Consider the following 20,275-nt stretch of genomic DNA (forward strand, 5'->3'; position numbering starts at 1 on the left):
CCCCAGCTATCTCTTGCACCAGTAAAAAGAAAACTGCCATTGCAATGACATCTTAAATTAATTCCAAGTTCAGTTAATATTTCAGCACTGTAACTCAAAGCATAATGTTGTACAAGAAGCATACCGAAATCATATGTTAAAAATTCTAATTAATTCAGATCAAATTTTGCTGAATGGTAGAAAAAAAAAGTAACAATGAAACAGAGGCAGTGACCCTTCAGCTATTTAGCCCTGAAGCTTACTAATAAAAGTGGAAATAATGGTGTCTGACAGTTCTAGGTTAACTTAAAGGAATTCAAAGCCAAACCTAGAGGATTATATATTCATAACTATTTTTCACTCATTATACATCCACCTGATTTGTGGATCATGCCAATTCTCCCCTTCAAACAAATGACTTCTTAGTGCAAGTGATAAAATTTCACATGGAGAGTGACTTGATGCGTAATACGCTATTTCTACCATGTCATTTTCCTGAAGCATAAACATTAGTTAAATCATATGTAGACTTAAATCGTACATATAGATCAAAGTTTTCTAGAAAGTCATTCCAGATCATCCTTAATTACCAAGAATGACATCATCATATTATCACTATGTGTTGTTTAATATAAATGTAAGAATTAAAAAAAAAAAAAGAAAAAGACGAACTCCAGAGCTGCGATTAGTTTCAGTAAAACAACACCAGGTGTGATGAAATACAAAGTGATATGGTGACACAGCGTGAATTATTCTACTAATAAAAAGTACAATGTGCTTGTCTAATAGGCTGTATTTTAGAGTGTACTCTGCTCTAAAGTAAATCTAAATGGCTTAAGAAGGATAATTTCTAATAGATAATGACTTGAACAAACAACTGCTTAATGATGGCTCACTGTCTTCAGTGCAAGTTTTTTTTTCTTTTTATTTTCTGTTTGTTCTGCCAACAGAGTTCTGATGATCAATTACAACAGCTCACTTTTTAGAAATATCAAATACCCTTTAATCCTTATTACTGTACTTAATTCCTGTTTTAACATCTGGAATTGGAGTCAAAGGCTGCAACTTCCCATAGCGGCTTCAGAACCTTATTCCAGCATCTCATAATACCAGAAATACAACCATCATCTCAGTTCTCTATGTTAGAAGCTTTCCAATCATGTCACAGGCAAAAACACTATTGAAGAAGCTCCTCATTTTTAAACACTTCAGTGGTTTACCTTGTTCAGCCTGAGTTCTGTTTTATAGACTATATGGCTTATTTCTAAAAGGAGCTAATAAATACAAAAAAGCCTACAGTCAGATGAGAAAATCACTACATTGTTTCCAAACCTCCACCAGAAAACAGTTGAAGAGGATGCAAATCAAACACACCTCAGAGGTTTACTGCTCTAAGCATGCAGTTTCCTCTGTATATACCACTGGGCAGAAAAACCTTGTTTTATATTCACGTTACACTAGGATCTAGAAGACTAAAACAAGGTTAGCAAGGCTCTGTTGTAATGGTTGGTCACAATATAAATGATCAGAGATTCTGTCTCAAAGTTACATAAAAAAAAGATTCCAACACATTTCTGCAGGTGGGGAAATCAAGCATTAATAAAATTGCTCTGAAAAATACCATATTAGAATGGAATTATGATATTGTAACATAATATATTATGTAAGTTCGAAGTAGCAAAAAGTCCTAACTTTGACGTGTGCTAAATACTGAATCTTCAACTTACCAACCTAAATAACACTATTTGTAAGAAGCTAGAAACAAACCTTGCTTTAGAATAGTAATGTGACTTGCTGACTTTTCAAATCCAAAACTGAGACAAAATTAAAGACATGCAACCAAGAAGTTTAGAGAACGCCTGCACTCCTTGTAATAAACAAATAGGAAAGAAACACACTCATACCATTGCTGCCAAGTCCTCCCTTTCTTTCTTCATTTCTTCCCGCAGTGCTTCTTTTTCATCAGTCCTCTTATTTAGCTGGGCTGCTAACTCCTTTTCAAGACGATTCTTCTGGCGTTCCATTTCACTTTTCAGTTGCTCACATTGGACTAGAGCCTTAAAAAAAAAAAAGAGGTAACAAAGCCAAAGTATTAAACAACAACTACTTTTTAAGTGAAAGAAACGTAACATAAATAACTGCAGAATGTATCTAATGATTTCAGAGAAACCAATTTGCTATTAGAAAGGATGTCTTTTTTTTTAAACATACTTACTACAATGTTTATGCATATCCTACTGTGTCAACATTTAAAATAGGACTAACAAATTGAAAACATATATACATATGTATATACATGCCCTACTGTAATTTGTAAGTTCTAAATTAATTTAGAAGTCAGGGCAAAGATGAAAGCATTTTTAGGGTATATTTTCCAAATAACTAGCTGTTTTTCTACAACCACAATGATTATTTGTTTTGCATTTAAAATTCCTGAATGCACAACTCTAGAACCAGCCTCTAACACCCGACTCCTTGCAAACACTGGAAACCTGTGGTTACTGCTCAATTGCACATCTGAAGGAAAAATTGGCAAACTGTATGCATTTCTACTTGTTCTCCCCGAGGGAAACTACTGAGTGCAGAAGGCTAGAGAACAAGCCTAGAAGATTTAAGAAAAGCTAAAGAAATCTGATAAGACACAGGTTATATATGTGTCTCATGTGAAGTGAGTAACGTTTATTTGCTTGAACTAGATTATCAAAAGAAGAAAGGTAAGTTTGTACTCAAGAGGAACAATAGGCACTCTCTTCTAAAGAAGTTAAAAGAGAAAAAATAAACTAGATTTCATTTCACTGATAGAAGTGATAGAAGTATATCCTGAATATATCCAGTATATATACACACTGAAATAGTATATACTATTTGAAGGAAGCTAAAGTAACCCACTTTTAGGAATACCTTATTATCCTTTATTTTCAAACAAGTTTTTTTCAAAGTGCTTATTTTTATTTTACTCAAAGCCAGTCTCTGGTACTCAGTTTCCCTCATGAACATCCCAATACTCAATGAAACAAATCAAACCACTGTTTTTAAGAGGATAATCTGAGTCTCTGTTAGTTTATGTCAATTCTACAGGACCCTTCTCAGGGTTTTTTTCCCCCGCATCAGCAAGATCTACCTTGGAAAGGCAATTCCTCTGTTGTGGCTTTGAATGCTTTTCTTCTTGTTGCTTTTAAAAATGTAACATCAGCATTAGTGAACAATTGTGTGCATAAGATTGCTGTAGTTTGGTAGACATGCAAAACACAATTCTTGCAACTCTAGAAGAAATGCATTGCATGAAGAAATGTGTATTTTATTTGCTCTGCTGTTTTGACTACATAATGAGTATTTCAAACAATTATTTTTCTATGAAGTCTAAGTTGAAAAAATACTTCTGGATTTGCTTCAGCTATGGAAGTTTAGCCTTTCTAGATCTCCTCCTGGCTCTAAGCAACAGAGAAGGGACCACAAATTACAGGGACAACTGAAAGACAGAAAAAAATAGTGCTTTTTAAGTGAGAAGCACCCGAGGTCAGACAGTCTATCAACAGGATGGTAGAACTGTAACACACGGGGTTTCCAAATGCAAGCCCCCTTACTGTTCTCATGTGGGCTGTTCTAAGGGATTCTATGACACTTACAAAACAAATAAACAAACAAACAGACCTTCACCTTAAGAGTGGAATAGGACTGGGAAAATAAGGGACAGTTTGTACTTAAGAGAAATAACAGTACTTTTAAAAAGCTAAATTATATAGCAGAACTAAAAGATTTCTCTCCCTGTTCTGTCATATTACTACAATTTTTGAGCCTAGAAAAAGACCACTGTTCTGTCTTGTACACAAACAGATAGTACTTCACATTTCTTTGCTGCAGGGAAGAGGTGGTCTGTAGAGACCATATGGAGCTGCTTTCTTTTTTATGTCAGAAATAGTACAGGTACAAAGACCCATTTCATTAAAGGTTCTTTGTTTTACTAAGCCATTTCTAGCATGAGCTACCCTGAAAAAGACAACAGGGATTTTCTTTTTGAATATTACAATGAAGACCTCCAACAGCTAATGAAAAAAACAGGAAGATCTGCTACTCTTATTTTATTACATAGATTAAAAGTATTTGGTACACTTTTAAAGAACAGTAAGTGAGTAATATTTGTATGAGACAACTTTGCCTGCCCAAAGAAAACTAGTTAGCAATTGAAAAATGTAACCCCTCAGGACAGGGTGAGACAGGTGATTATTGGAAAATGGTGGGTTCAAAAGGATTCTCTCTGTTGAGTGAAAACATGGAGCTATAATACTCAAATTTAACAAGTATATATGATTTCTAACTCTTATTATATTTTCCACCACTGCTCACAGATAAAGACCACCCCCCCACACACACACACTGGATAGATAGTAAACACTACTGATATAATTGTTCTATTGACCAAATAAGCAATTTTGTCCACTATTAAGAACAACAGCATTTCATTAAGAAAACAAAACAAAAAACCCCACCTCTCAATTCCATAGTAATTCACTAATAACACAGTAGATGTCACTAAAAATCAAGGAAATAATTTAGGTCAAAATTAGTTGATTATATATACAGTAGCTAGGTCTAACATAAGCACTAAATCAAAACTTGTTTTATCACTATTATTTTCACAGTACCAAAAGGTTCATGTAGGTAGCATTCACACAGGACTTACCTTCAAAGCATTACATTAGCTAATTAGTTCTTGCACTGCACTCTTCTGAGGTAAGAAGAGTTGTTTGTAAATGTTTCAAGTACTCTTTCAGGAGCAGGTCATAAATGTGATATAAGAATTATCTTCCCATGTGCCATGAATGCCTCTTAGAATTCTATCTTTCAATTTTTATCCTCTAGTTGTCAAAACTACATAAGAATTTAAATAGTGGCCTAAGATTGCAATACAACCTACGGCATTGGATGACAACTTAAGAATCCAAATAGAAAGTTCATGTTATTGCTCAGAAGTATTCACAAAATGCAATCCCTTTAAATCTACTACGTCAGTGATAAAGATCTTATGCGTGTATTCCCTCATCAGCATGAAAACTAATTAACATTTGTAGTAGTCGCAAATACTCAAAAGCTCTCATCTTTTTGATGAATTTACCTTTGTTTTTTCTAGATTGGCTTCTTCTGCCATTTGCACAGCTTGTTTAACTTGCTCGTAAGCATTGGATTCTCTTTGCTGCATCTCTTTCATGTTTCGTCTCACTGAAACAAGTGCATCCATCAAGTCATCTCTTTCTCTGTATATAAAGAAAGAGAAATTTCTTTCATATCTTCCCACAAGGGGGGAAAAAAACAGGCGCATCAAGTGTAAGATGTTAACAGATAAGAAACATATAGGTGAAAAGCAAAGCAAGACTAAAACCACCATGGGTAAAGCGTGAAAGATGGAATATTGCTAGATACTGAAAATACTCAGCACATATTAAAGATATCAGTTGCTTGCTGATCGGTCCTTCACTTCAGAATGATTGACCATTAGTGAAACCGTAAAGACAGCAGAGCTCAAGTCACAAACGTATTGAAGCTGAATAACACTGAAGTTGGCATTGCATAATAGGAATCCATGTTCAAAAAAAGGAAAAGTTTCTAAAATATCAAAGTTATATGAAATTACCCCGTAATTAAATGTAAAATAGGAAAGAAAGAAATATTTAGGGTCAACAAGTAATTCAGATCACTAAGATAACTAAAGAATAAGACTCCTGAATTCTACATCCCTCCACAGCTTCTTGAACTAAGAAATAACAGAGACTGAGATCTATACCAAATGGAGTAGCACAATCTGTAAAACTGTAATACTTAACTTCACCTGTTCATTATTTTGACATGGTGAAGTCTTTTCAATTAGGTGAGTATAATTGTCTCCATTTATGGAAGGTACAACTAGATTCTGACTGAAAATTGTTGCTTTTTTGTGAATGCATCTGCTGGATGGAATGGTAAAACAGTTGCGTGTGTTCGTTTTAACATTTGGGCAAACTTAGTCCCTTTGAAAATCCCTACTGCAATATATTTCTCTTTAATAAGTCTTAGATCACAAAGATGTAGATTTCGGATCTTCTTGACACTGAAATAATGGTGTAAGAGGGAGAAAAAAGGTTAGCTCGAATCTTTTGTTTCAAATCACCCTATAACACAAGGTGACAAAAATGTACTAGTTAATAGCTTGTTCAGATTTTCCACAGGTTCTGTGACAAATAAATTACCATACCTTATACATTTTATCACTGTATCACTGTTTATTTAATCATTTAAATAAAAACTACAATTTAAAAATGGTTGCTGCAAATAATTTATTTCTTATTCAAAGGAAATTTACCCGAATTAGTTAGCAATGCATCCTATTCCAAACCCCAGACCTATTAAACAAATCCAAGGAAAAAAGGGATTACAATGCTAATGTATTCTAGATGTCCCTCGTAATAAAAGTGCAATATAGTGGAATAAGAAAAATTTCCAACTATAGAAAGATAAGGAACTTATCAATCAAAATATATGGACTTCCATAACATTTGTCCTGACAGAGCAAAGGGTTTGCTTATAGAATAAGTGCAGGAAACAAAGACTATTAACAGTATGATACCTTGGGGTTTCCCCCAACATAATTACACGACTAATGTTATTTTGCAGTCGAAATAAGCAGAAAAATTACATGGATTTCAGAGTAGTTGTGAGCTACAGTCATATTCTGCCATCAATTTTAGCATTACAATTTGAACTTGGGACTCCATTGTCCTATAAGTGCACATCTTTATGAATGCAACCAAACACATTATGACTTCTGTGGTTTAATGTGAGTAACCGTGCTTTCAGTGAGAAACTAAATACCCCCAAACTTACTTTGTTACCCTCTCGATGATCTGCACATGAACATTAGAATGAGTCTGTGCAAGAACTGCCTCATGCTGTGCACATTTCAGACACAGACCACCAACCCGACTAGAATGTGTGGCTGAAACAAGGGACTTCTGGTGTTTTAGCCTTCCTTCCAAATCTTCGCACGTCTTCTGAGATTCTGAAAGGTCTTTTCTAGAAAGAAAACAAAAAATATTTCAGCAATAGTCAAACACTTCTACAAGCTATATTTATATGCAACATATACTTATAGATGCAAGAGAAGAGGAACTCTAAGAGTACCGGTAATACATATTATTTTACACATCAGCAGCGTAAGGAAAACTTTAAGAAATAATAGCTGAACAACCCAAACAGAATTGTTAATATATATGAAACAAAATTATATTAATTTGTTCTTTCTGCAGTGCCAGAAAACAGTGGAGTTATATAGAAAAAAGATTAGATGAAAATTGTAGACTGACCTATTGGTCTGAACAGAGAGAAGGATTCATTTGCAATAAAAAACTGTGTAAATAAATTTACATATCAGCTGTGTGAATATTTCAGTATCCTAAGAAAATATTTTTTTTCTGTTCTTCTTGCTTATAGTATCATTAAGTCCACATTTCTCCTCTACTCTCAAATTAACTGAGAAGTGATAATATAAAATAAAAGTTCCATATGTTCCCTAAGCAAAATCCAGATTTATTCAGCACACTCACTCTGATCACCACACACAAACTTGAGGTTAACCACATCTCCAGGAAAACAGGGGTAAGGTTTTTTTTTTTTTTTTTTTAAACTTCTCTCCAAAATTTTAACCAGGTGTTCTGAAAAAACTTTCTCTAGAATTTCCAAGCATCTGTAATGCCAAGTAGAGCATGAGCAGTAAGAATGCTGACATCAGGAAGTTCCAGACAAATGCACACTGTGCACATATAGATCAATTTGACAAATTGTGCAATGAATCCAAAACTTTTGGTTTGTTATGCAGGCCATCTGGGCAGCATACATGTAGCACGTCTGACACATTCTGGTTGCATTGGATTTACTGAGCATGCATGTTTATTTCCATCTGGGAAATCTGCGTACTTTGCCCAATTTTAGTAGTCAGTGTATTAAATAGAATCACTATAACCTGAACAGAATTTGCTCTGCATATATTTTTAGACGGCCATGGTACAACAGATCTATTGTTGGGAAGCCTAGGGCAGAAACTGGTGAGTCCTATGTAAATTCATGCTAAAAGTTAAAAACAAGGATAGTCCCACTGAAACGAGTACAGTTTTGCACTTAAAAAATAAAGTCAGCAAATCTCAAATGTTTTCCAGAGCTTACACTTACAAAGATCATGCCCCTCAGGGGAAAGCAAGAAGTTCAGTAAAGTACCTACAAAAGTTTTCAGACCATTTGAACCTTCAATCTTTTTCTGAGTATATTTAACACTTCAAGCCAAGTGAACAGGAGATTACACAGCTGAGATTTAAGATTCTCTTTTACACTCACTAGCACGATTGACTTTGCACATTTATGATTGCATCACTTCAGAAGGCATATTTAAACCATTAATGCCTTTTACACTTGCACAGACACAAACTCACAATTACGTAAATTTCAGATACATGAAATCTCAATTTATTCAGGGAATAAAACAAACAGATTCAGCAGCAACATCATGAATGCAAGTATACAGGGAAAAGTTTATTCCAGAACACCAAATCTTAAAGTGAATGCATCTGTCTCTAGTTTTCCATGGTCTGCTTACTATAATCACACCACTGTTATTTTGAAGAATACATTTCTTATTTTCATTATGTTTTTATTTTTAAAGATATGCAGGTTGCATGACTGGAAACACAGAATGCATGCTTTAAAACTATGTTCTCCTCCTCCAAAATCATTATCTGGCTTAAATGAGTTCAATGTTTAAGATTTCTAAAAGTTGCGATACCAAACACTAGCAGAAGAGAACTAATTATGAAAGAGCTCACAAAAGTTAAAACTTTAACTTTTCTTTTTTGATTGGATTATCTGAACAGACATGGAGTTTCCATATGGAAAATGGGTAAAAAGAATAAAGATTTCATATAAAGCTTGAAGGCTCGGTAATGTCTATAAATACAACAAGTCAACTTAATTTATAAAATTTATATTGTCATATAATAGCAATGCATTCAATTACATTACATTTGTATTTGAGAAAGCTTCATGTAAAACCAGCTTCCAGGGACACTACTAGAAAACATGACATAGTCATTACCCATTCTGTTACTTGAATTTGAATCAAAAATGGTTCAGGTTGTCATGAGTTGATAATATTTCTTCAACAATAATTTTAAGAAAAAAAATCACTTTACCTTAGAGACTTTACTTGAGCATCAAGGATATTGACTTTTTCTTGATAAAGAAGTTTTAGTTTCTCCTTTAGAAAAGATGGGAGAAAAAAAAGCTGTCTTTTGGTTTCTTCATTGTACTGTCTTAAAGAAATCTAGACATCAGCCACATTCACTCTTTTCCCCTGAAGATATAAATCTGTTGAAATACTAGATGCAGAGAAGTCTAAGTATCTCATATTATTGTGAAAGTTTATGAAATGAATAGCCCCTCCCCTTTTTTTTTTAAATTTATTTCTGCACAACGTGCCAGATATTCATATGGTATAAACTGCTACAGTTCCACCTGTTTCAGTTATTTACAATAATTTACATAAATCTCTTCAATCTTGTCTCAATTTTGATCTTACTTTCCCCTACGTCAGCAGAAATACTAGATTCTTCAAGTAGAACAGCTATTTATTTATAATACAGTAAGTAACTCTTATTACCTGGAAATCCTATTACGACAAACTAGATAAATAAATTAACCACATCAGTGGTGAATACAATGGTGATAATGAGCCAAAGAAACACCGGAGATTCAGCTCACCGTGATGCTTAGAAAGAAATCCCAATCAATATGATACTGCCACTTTAACATGACAGAGGAAGAAGTGCAATTATTGTAAAAACTAGCTTTCAAATAGGTGTTATGGATCACTGAAGATGTTTTCAGCTATAGATGAGGCATAAACTATGAAAAATATAGTTTTCTATGAGAACTTAATAAATACCAATAATTATCTCGGAGAATTAAAGAGCCCTTTCAATTCCACAGCAGACACATGCACATGGATAAAATACACCAAAACTTTAAATTAATCCTGTTCTTATCTCAAAAGATGGCAATGTTACCCAATTAATTTAGATCAAAGAAATTTAGAATATCATCCCAAGCTGAGGAAATAAGATAGGCACTACAACAACTCTGAATCACAAAGGCTCCTAATTATCTCTAAAAGCACAAAGAGTGTAATTCGACTCAGGGAAGACAGACAAGATAAAGCCACTTTTGTACTTTACTGACCCTGCACTGCTCCTGTAGTCGTAAGGCTCATTGTAAAAGAGCTTGCCTAAAGGCTTGCCTGAATTACAGCAGCTAGTTCCCACCTGCTTGTGGGTTGTGTTACTGCCAAGAATCTCCAAAGTATAGTATATGCCACTACTGACATGACATTCTTAAACTGAGACTTATCTCTGGAAATCAACATCTGCAGCTACAATCTGCCATCTGTATCTAACTGGATAACAATAATTAGGGAATAATGAGGAAATGAGGTTTAAGAGAATAAAATCTGACCTCCAATTAAGGTTCAGTCAACTAAAACTCCTTCCGTAAGTCTGTTACAAAATTAATTTTCAGAACTGCAGCAATAACAAAGTACTGAAAGTTTTTCCAAAGGTAAAGAATGCTAATACCAACCAGTTCTATATGCCATTTTTCTATTTCTCCAACAGATGCTGTAACCAAAGCTGGATTTTTATTATCTGCTGCTGATGAGGTGACTGGCTGATGCAGAGTATAGTCATTACCACCTACAGGCCAGGAGTTCTGAGTATTTGCCTAAAATAAAAATATTAATGCTTCAGTTGTACTTATGTAGGCTGTATTTTTAAACAAATACCAATTATATAAGTATTGAATCTTAATGATTTTCATCACAGTAGAATTTAAGAACCAATAAACAAGTTAATTAAGTAGCAACCTGTGAAGTTATATACAGAAATCCATGTTTTCAAACTGTCATCAAGTTTTGACTAAAACTCAGTTTGAGGATGACCATTTATATAGCCTTCACTAATAGGAATTAGGTCTCTGAACCTTGATTAAAATAACAACAAACATAAAACCTTACTGAGGCATCTAGAAGAGTTTGTTCTCTCAAAGTATGTTCTGCAGCCAGAAATTTCAGTTTCTGATGGAGGTCCTCATTTTCAAGCACAACTACTCGAACTCGATCTCTCATCCCAGACAATTCTTCCTACATGATAACAGGAACTGCATGTAAAAGGCTCCTTGAGACAATTAAATACATCTTGAGACCAAAAGTCTAGATTAACACTTTCAACTATTTTAACCCTTTCAAACAAAATGAGAATGTTCAAAAAAAAGAGTCATTACATGGATATTTAAGGTACAGAAATACTTCTTAAAAATATGCTTATTTCCATTTCTAAGATAAAGTAAAAATGTCTTTGAAGGTCTTTAGACTCTAAATAGACACCAAGATACATGGTAAGGCTCAGTGTTGACTGAATTGTGGCTTGCTCATTTTTGGTCATTATAACAATCAACCTCAAGACTAAGTTTAAGAAGCTGTTTTTAAGGCAATTTTTCTTATTTTGGGTACCAGGGTTTCATATTCAGGTGAAATATATTGTGTAAAATACCTTGCAAAACTTCACTTCCGCTTCTAAATGGTTAATGTACTGAGACTGATCGTTAATTATAGGAACAAGATCAGAAAGGTCTGGTAAATCTTCAGCTGCAGCTTCTGGGGGGTTCTGTAGGAAGGAAAGAATAGTACGTGTTATTTTCTGATTTTCCACTTACTGCAATAAGATGTTACTTGCACACAGAATATTATTTATGCTTACAAAAAAAAAGCAAGACACCAAGTACTAGATCATGAGGAAGGGAGAAACAAGAAAAACTTCAAATCTTCAGTACAAAAAAGTAAATATGTCACTTCTGTCAAAATGTGTTACTGCTTGATTAAGCACATCTATAAAACAGGAAAAAATTATACCCACCAACCAATGTCCAAATGAAATTCACACTGCTATTTATTATTCATTTTAGAAGAGTGTTCGGGAATATTTTCTTCTGTGAAATTAACATTAAAAATCTCTTGAATTTTAATTGGTATGCATCAAAGGATACACCTCTAAGTGTTCATTAATAATTGCTGCAGAAACACAACTATGCCATTTTAATAGCTCCACAGAAACACACAAAAATGTGTAACAGACACTACATTTAACAAAGAACCTGATATTTTAAAAGACTCTATGACTTTACAGCATTTACTCCTAAGAATACAGTACAAATTTAATAAGAATGTAAATAAATCTACTATTAAAATATCCTTCGAATCATAGCTGAAATGTCTTCCTGAAAACTACAGCCTCTTTGATCCTACTAGCAAGATGCAGTCTTTGTCACTCTGAAAAAAGAGTGAATTTAAAGTAGATATTACACAGCTATTTTGCATATTATTGAGATCTAATGAAATATGACATACTTCAATAATTTTAATAGAGTAACAATATTAACCGTAAATATGACAGTCTGCAATGAAACTGCCTCTGAATAGTCACAAAAATATTTAATGGAGTCTCAAATGACAAATTCAGCAATCCACTGCTTTCAGAGTCTCACTCATCCTCTTTACATATTTCAGTATTGCTGTACTACCTTTGTTTGATATTCCGCTATTGAACTATATTAACTGTTCTCATTCCTGAAGGTAATAAGAATGTCTATCAATGCAAGTCACTTTTTTTTTTTTATAAACTAAACAATTAAAACTGAGGCAGTCAAATTGGAACATGTTTCTAAATAGAACATATGTCCTCTTGTAAAAAAAAAATCTGCACTTTTCAGTAATTTACTGAACTGATAAACGTAACTAATAAACATAAATAGGGTAAGTTTCCCTTCTTTGTATTGTTTTCTGGAAAGGATACAAAGTCTGCTAATTAGGTCCTCTTGGAGGAAGAACAGATACATTTCTAGTATTAGTTTGCTATTCTGGAGGAAACAGACTCCTTGTGCTGATCTCTAGCTAGTTTTGAAACTGTTACAATTCTACCTTCAGCAATCTTAGGTCAAAATCAAACCTTTTTGTGCAAAAAATGTCAATTATATGCTTTTCAAACACACCTGAAGTCTTAAAGATTCTAGAACTCATTTTCAGGAACTGATTAATTGAACAGCTGGACTGTTAAGTCTCCTGGACCTCCTAAAATATTCAGAAACCTACACCTTTGTTTTTAAAGAAATAGAAACAGTCACCATTTAAAATAAATAAAGCTATTAATGGCTAGCTATTGCATTTTCTAGTTACCTTATCTAGAAGTTGTGCATCTGACAAGAACTGACAGAAAATGCTATGTTTTCCAAGATGAGGTATTAAGACTCCCTGCCCAGCTTTAAAGAAAGATAAAATCCACTAATTGGGTAAAAACAAACCAAAATTAACCAAACAACAACAACAACAACAACAAACGACCACCACACACACACACACACACACACAAGAAATAACCATGCTACGATGGTGATGAATATCCAAACCTTACATGAGAATGAATAACCATACCCGTAAAGGCAACAGAAATTTCTGGCAGGAAAAGCCTTCCTATCAAATGATACCCAATATAAATTCTGCCATAGGAAAGCGGGATTCTTGAGAAATCTAGAGCTAGAATTGAGGAGACAAATGCATGGTTTTCCAGAACCATCTAAAAAAACATTTATAGAATAAACTCTGAATCTGTAACCTATTTCACCTTGCCTTAATGCATGTAAACGTTCTGTTCTGTATACTCAGAATTCACAGTGCTTTAGAGGCTATTCATCTAAACTAGTTTATATAGTTTAAAAAACACAAAACACATTTGTTGGGGAAGGGAGAGAAGAGAGAGAATATGTATGTATGTACGTATATCCATATATTCTAAACAGAACACATTACAGTTCCAAGAATATTTGGAATTCATTGCTCTGCTCCTCCAGCTCCCATTGACCCCCCCAACTCTTCTCTGAAAGTTTAAGACACTGCAGTTGAGAATTCATATTTCCTCACTGAAAAGTTTACACAACAGCATTGTTTGAAAGTGGGAAAAATTCCTTTTCTACTCAAACTATTTTTCACTGAAGAACAGTACTCATGTTTAACCTGAGACATACTTGTGTAAGGTATGCAACAGTGCTAAAGAACAGTTTCACTAAAAGGAAAAGAATACGTAATATCTTCTCCTGACTGGGAAAGAATAGGGGACTAGTTAACCCATAGTCCTGTCACAGTGATATTTCTTTATTTATAAGCCTCTACCTGCCATTTGATGGGATGAATGCTTGTTAGATAATTTGTGATTCATTTCTTTAACTACACAATTGTTACCACTTAATTTGGGAATTTTAATAAATATTCTGATCACAGCCCCAAAATAATACGTGTTATAGAACAGAAGAACTGAGGTCAGGGGAAACATACATTTAAAGTACGCCAACTATAAAAATCAGTATGAATTACCAGACATTTATGCCTGAGTCTCAGAAATGCTGTTCACATTTGCATTCTCAACATTGAAAAGTTTACCATATGAACACAAGGGTTTATAAAATATAGATGCTTGGCAGCTTTAGGGGTTAGTGTTCTACACAGTGACAAATAGTTTTGCCAACATCCCAAGTAAGTTGGCCCACCTTGTAGTTTTACAGAATGACTCAAATTCCAAACTTCCAAACCCCAGGAATTGGATACTCCATGCTGTCACTCTTGAACCTGCTGCCCTGTAAACTGGCAAGAGACAATGGGAAGCAGTTGCAAAAACTCAAGCTACAAGGACAGCATCAGGAACGTGGGCTGGTGAGTGCTAAAGGAAAATTTCTGCCTGATCATCTGGGTGTGGTCTAAAAAAAGTACTTATTTGATATCTCCTGCAATTTTAATCAGCAGGTGCTCTATCCATACAATAAATACCATATTTTCTGTTTACTCCTCCATGCTTTAATAGAATCATAGGATATCCCAAGTTGGAAGGGACCCACAGGAATCACTGAGACTAACTCCTGGATACACCCCCTGAAATACACCACAATCACACTTGTTTCTTTGGAAAAACATCTTGTTTTCTCAATTTTTCCACTTGGCTAAAATTTCCTTAAGTAGAAAACTTGGACAAAGATGAATTAAAAGATACTTTTAAAACAAACAAACCACCAACAACAAAACACACTTTCCCCCTCCCCACATGGGTTAACCACAAATTGATACTGATTCATGTAACCTCAAGATCAAACAATGATGCACCATACCCTTGAGATACAAAACTCTAATTCTATCCTGGCACTACTATGAGACACAAGTGCCTGTCAGGACAATCAGACTGAACTTGTGGATTTTGGAACTCTAAGAGAAGTTGAACTTTCAATAAAATTTCTCAATATCAGAACAGTGGAGCTGAGACTGACTACACAGGCTCAAAGCAACAGAAGAGGAACACGTCTTTCCAATTTTCCTACTGCTAACTCAACTTTGACAGGGAAGAGTTGCTTGCATGGTTTAGTACAAACCTACCCAGGCAATAGAAGCCATTGTAAGATTAAACTGAAACAATGTCTTTAATTTTTTTTTTCCTGCTAGTTACAGAAAAACTGCTATATACCAGTAACTGACCTGTACACTGCATGTATTTTGGTGCAGTTCTGCTGCAGGAAGGATACATTTGAGAAGCCTAGATAAGGGCATCCCTTCCGTTTAGTTTACTGACTTTGGCAGAGACCACTGCATTTTGGTGCAGAGCTACAAATTCTGTTGTTACATCGACATCTCTAATCCTCTAAAGAAAAAGCATGGTTATAGCACAAGAAAGCCTTTCTGAGCCTGCTGAGTATAGTCATAAAGGAAAATACAGACTGCTTTTACAGAAATTTGACCATGCAGTCAATCCCAACTGTTTCAAAACAAAAAGGATGAATTTTAGTGGAGAGAAGATGATGAGAAAGCTGAAAGTAATGCGAACTGTCACCTACACATCATGGTCAACAAAAAAAGAAATCTCTAAATCCTGTATCAAGGATTTCTTTTTCTTCTGCCGTGGTCATAAACAAACGAAGTTCTGACCACATCCTAGCAAAACTTTACATTTTGGAATATAAGAATGATTCATGGCCTTTCATTCATCCTGGATACTAGGAAATTATTGATCTCAGCATGCATGCTGTTCATTCAAATAACACAAAGAAACAAGAAGAAACATACACAGAACAGCATCTTCCTCCGTGATGGAGAGACTTCACTTTCCATTCTTTCTTGATGTTGCAACAAAATTTTAAGTTGATTAGCTAGGAAGAGATTAAAAAAAACCATTTATTGCAAGCAAGAACTCTGATTTTGGGGGGGGGGGGGGGGACTAATTTCATATTGCTTCTAACAATTTTTAAGCTATTCGCCTTCTGAGTAATCTTACCTGCATGACTGTGCTGTAGATCCTGCCAGGCTGAATTCTCACTGTCATTGTTGCCACGGTCCACATCGTCATTGCCCTTGTCCACAGAGGACTCATCAAATCCAACTTCATCCTTACCCTCTGCAAACTGTCTTTCCTCCAAGGCATATTTCAGTTGATGGATACTTTCATTAGCACGCTCTACAGTAAAAAAAACATAAATGAAAGTATTTACCGATTGACAATTTGTTTGCAAAAAAATGCAAAGACTAAATGCATTCAGCATCTGTCTAACTTGACTCCTTCATCTGAGGCCAGACGCTGGAAGTAATTGTCTAATGCAAACAACAAAACTATTATATGTCAACAACTTGCGGGAGAAACATTTACCACATTTTTAAAGAACAAGCCATAAACAGCATATTAGCCTGTCAATGCATTATGCCTCTGCAGCAGCACAAGTACCTGCTATTAGAAATTGCCAGCAGAAAGAAAGCTTCAACTACTAATTTGACCCAAACACATTTCCTAGCATATATGGCTCCACTACTTTTCAATGAATATAAAGCTGATGCTATATTTCATATAATGTGCAGGATCAGGCTCTACGGACAGCATTTGTGAATTCTAGTGGTGACACCTCACATGACAAAGCAATGACTAGTACAACTGAAAAATATCTGAGTAACTGAAATAAAAACTCAGCAACAGGAAACAGTGATTAAGTAAAGATAGATGACTTCTGAACAAGTGTAAAAAAATAACACATCATGCCAGAAAAACAAAACCAAAAAACTATTTCCAGATAAAACAAAATACTTTATGAACCCTTCCAAGAACTGACTGACTTAGGGGTGATAAAGCAACATTCTTTTCTCATTTTCAAGGTATTTTTCTTTTATTTATTTTCCCTTTTTCTTTCAGCTGATTTCATAAAAATAGCAGGCTTTCTAACCATAAATGCCGTATCACTCCACTATAGCTGAACATATCTGATATGCCAGAAAAGAAACTGGACAGATTTGCAGTTGAAGAGGTGACGACTGGATTGGGAATCAGAAAATATGGGATTGGTTTTAGACAGTGACACTTCTGGTTCACACTGTAGGGCCTCAATCAGTTAATTCACTTACTGCATTATTTCTTTCAACCACCTATGTATAAATGGAGATGAGTAATTTCTCTTCCCTTTAAGCCATGTATATATACTAACTAGAAAAGACAGGAAAGTAACCTAGCATATTATGGCTTTCTGCAATACTCAACAGAGCAGAACCTCTAGGTATTATTTACTGGTAAAGCTCTTCGGTTTTCAGTATTTAAAGGACCTCAGATCCCTGTGAAAAATTGCAAGCTAGCAACAAAACCTGATGCATCTCTTTTCTTTGATGTATCGGGCTCAATCCATCTGCTCCATAAAAAGTTGCCAACTATCATGTATAAATCACAGGCAGTACTTACCATAAGGGACAAGCAAATAACTTACCTAATGCCACAGCTAGCCAAACACCTTAGAGAAAGAAAACCACTGCTAATTATCTCAGTGACAGAAGCAACCAGCAAAACTGGTTCAAGGCCACATTGCTCTAGGTACAAAGAAACTCCGACCCCTTCACCTAAAATGCAACCTTGCAAACTTTAGTGCAACCATCAGCGCAACCTTGGACTAGATTAAGTTCAGTTAAGCGTAATGTTTTAGACAAAACCAATAGGGCCCTGACTGAAACATTAATTAATGTTCAAAGAGCATACACTGATTAGGGAAGCTGAGGCGATTCCAGATAAGAAAGGGTTAAGAATGAAACTATTAAAGGAGAACAGAACATTAGGTGTAGGGCAGGAAGCAGATGTACGGACAATGTATCTCAAAATAGGACATACGGGCAATATATCTCAAACAAGACATTGGAATCCAAGATAAGAAATAATGAGCAGAAGATTCGAAGAAAAAACAGTCCTTGCGGTTAGGAAGAAAGCTAATTCAGCAGAATCCTGACCAAGGGTGAAAAGTACACTGTGAGGAAGACTTATGGCCTTCCTCTCTGAGACCACCGACCACAGCTCGACGACCCCTGCCCAAGACCACTGAGAGGATCTGCGCAGGCGCAGGACACAAAAAACTGATTAGCATGAGAAGCGAGAGTAGGCGGGGTTAGATAATGAATATGTATAGGCGTTAATAAAATATTAATCACTGTGATGTATAAATTTGGGACGGCTTTTCACTTCGGGATGCACGATAGGCGGAAAGATCCCCCGTGCATCCGGCGCCGTCAATAAAGAATAAATCACTTAAAGAAATTGGATTTATGATCTTTGAATCAATCTGGCACCCCAGATGGGACTTCTTCTCTGTCGGACCGCAGGACCCGCTGGGAACAGGACTCCCTAGGGTACCCCCGGGATTTCCCGGAGGGACTCCTCGACTCAACGGATCACTGCGGAGGCAGACACGGATCCCATCACTGTAAGTGATTATATTCTTTATTTTGGTTTATTTGGTTGACCGGTCAATTGGGGTCGTCTGTAAGTCAGAAAGTAAAAGTTTTCTGCAGGACGGCATTTGGTTTTTTGGAAAGCACTCAGTTGCTGTTGGGAAACAAGTAACCTTTGCATGCGAGGTTGGTATTACGTTGTGTTTAAATGTGGAACTTGACCTTGGCTATTGTCTTTGGGATTTTGATTATACTCTTTATAACGTTACTAGGATCTTGGTGTTATTGTGGAAAGCTGCCGGCTTGTATTGTGTAACAAGAAACATTCTGAACTGTAACATGGGGGGGCAGCAGAGTAGTGGGATTCCAAAGAAAAGCCCGTTGGGATGTATCTTGAGTCATTGGAAAGATATAGGGGGATCCCCCGGTGGAACTGAAAATAAGAAAACGTTGATAAAATATTGTAATCAATGGTGGCCACTTTATAAGTTGGATTGTGAGGAAAAATGGCCACTGAATGGAACCTTAAATTATAATACTTTACTACAGTTAATGTTGTTTCTAAGGAGAGAAGGAAAGTGGGATGAGGTGTCATACGCAGATATGTTTTTCACTTTGAGAAACCACCCGGAATGGCAGAAGGAGTGTGGAATTAACTTAGCCCCACAGGATCCTTTGATCCTGGCAATAGAAAAGGATATGAAGAAGGAAGGGGCAGGAAAAATGAAAAGATGTTGTTCGGCGTGCAGTATCGGGCAGAGATGTTTGAAATTGAATGAGTCAGAGGAGAGAATGGAGGATTATGTCCTCCCGCCCCAGATAACAGAACGAGGCGTGGGGGCGAGCCCAGGAAACGGCAGAATAGATAAGAAAAATGAGAGTTGGGGGAATGGAGACTTTACCCCGATCACGGCTCGAACCCGAAGTAAGGTCGGGCCCGTTATTCAAGCCCCGTTACGACAGGCTATGGGGGCTAACGGACCAGCTCGGATAAAAGTACCTTTCACAACTGCTGAGTTAGATTCATGGAAGGAAGCTGTGAAAGGATACCGGGATGATCCAGAATCAGTGTCCCGGAGGTTTGAGCTGATTGTAAAGAATTTAGATCCCGATTGGAAAGATATAGAGATAATGCTGGCAGCATTATAGGAAACGGAAAAGCAACTGGTAATTAAGAATGCACAAACTCAAGTACAGACCCAGGTAACGTCAGAAGTTTTACCTGGAACTGTGGAGGTATATGTGCCCAGAGTGGACCCAAACTGGGACTATAATGATGAGGGTGATTATAGGTTATTAAAAAGATATCAGGAATGGATTAGGATCGCCTTGGAAAGTGCGATACCAAAGTCTGTAAACTGGTCTAGGTTATATACCATAAAACAGGGGCAAACTGAGACCCCGTCAGAATTTCTCGATTGACTAAGGACAGCAATGCAAAAATTTACAACGATA

General features: G+C 35.7%; 1 protein-coding gene across 3 annotated transcripts in view; it reads right to left on the bottom strand.

The window, feature by feature from the left end:
• SDCCAG8 (SHH signaling and ciliogenesis regulator SDCCAG8) overlaps positions 1-20,275 on the bottom strand; it is a 121,129-nt gene that overhangs the window by 88,087 nt on the left and 12,767 nt on the right. For all 3 annotated transcript variants that reach the window (XR_013949141.1, XM_080586760.1, XM_080586759.1), the window contains exons 2-10: positions 16,407-16,586; positions 16,199-16,281; positions 11,598-11,711; positions 11,063-11,188; positions 10,630-10,770; positions 9,189-9,253; positions 6,835-7,023; positions 5,093-5,231; positions 1,884-2,036 (exon numbers count right to left, since the gene is read on the bottom strand). Coding sequence is in view for 2 of the 3 variants with exons in the window: in XM_080586760.1 (XP_080442886.1) it covers positions 1,884-2,036; positions 5,093-5,231; positions 6,835-7,023; positions 9,189-9,253; positions 10,630-10,770; positions 11,063-11,188; positions 11,598-11,711; positions 16,199-16,281; positions 16,407-16,586 (1,190 nt within the window). In the remaining variant the exon portion in view is untranslated. The remainder of the gene's footprint in view (positions 1-1,883; positions 2,037-5,092; positions 5,232-6,834; positions 7,024-9,188; positions 9,254-10,629; positions 10,771-11,062; positions 11,189-11,597; positions 11,712-16,198; positions 16,282-16,406; positions 16,587-20,275) is intronic.

This window comes from Anser brachyrhynchus (genome assembly GCF_964034855.1).
Source record: "Anser brachyrhynchus genome assembly, chromosome: 3".
Classification (NCBI taxonomy): Eukaryota; Metazoa; Chordata; class Aves; order Anseriformes; family Anatidae; genus Anser; species Anser brachyrhynchus.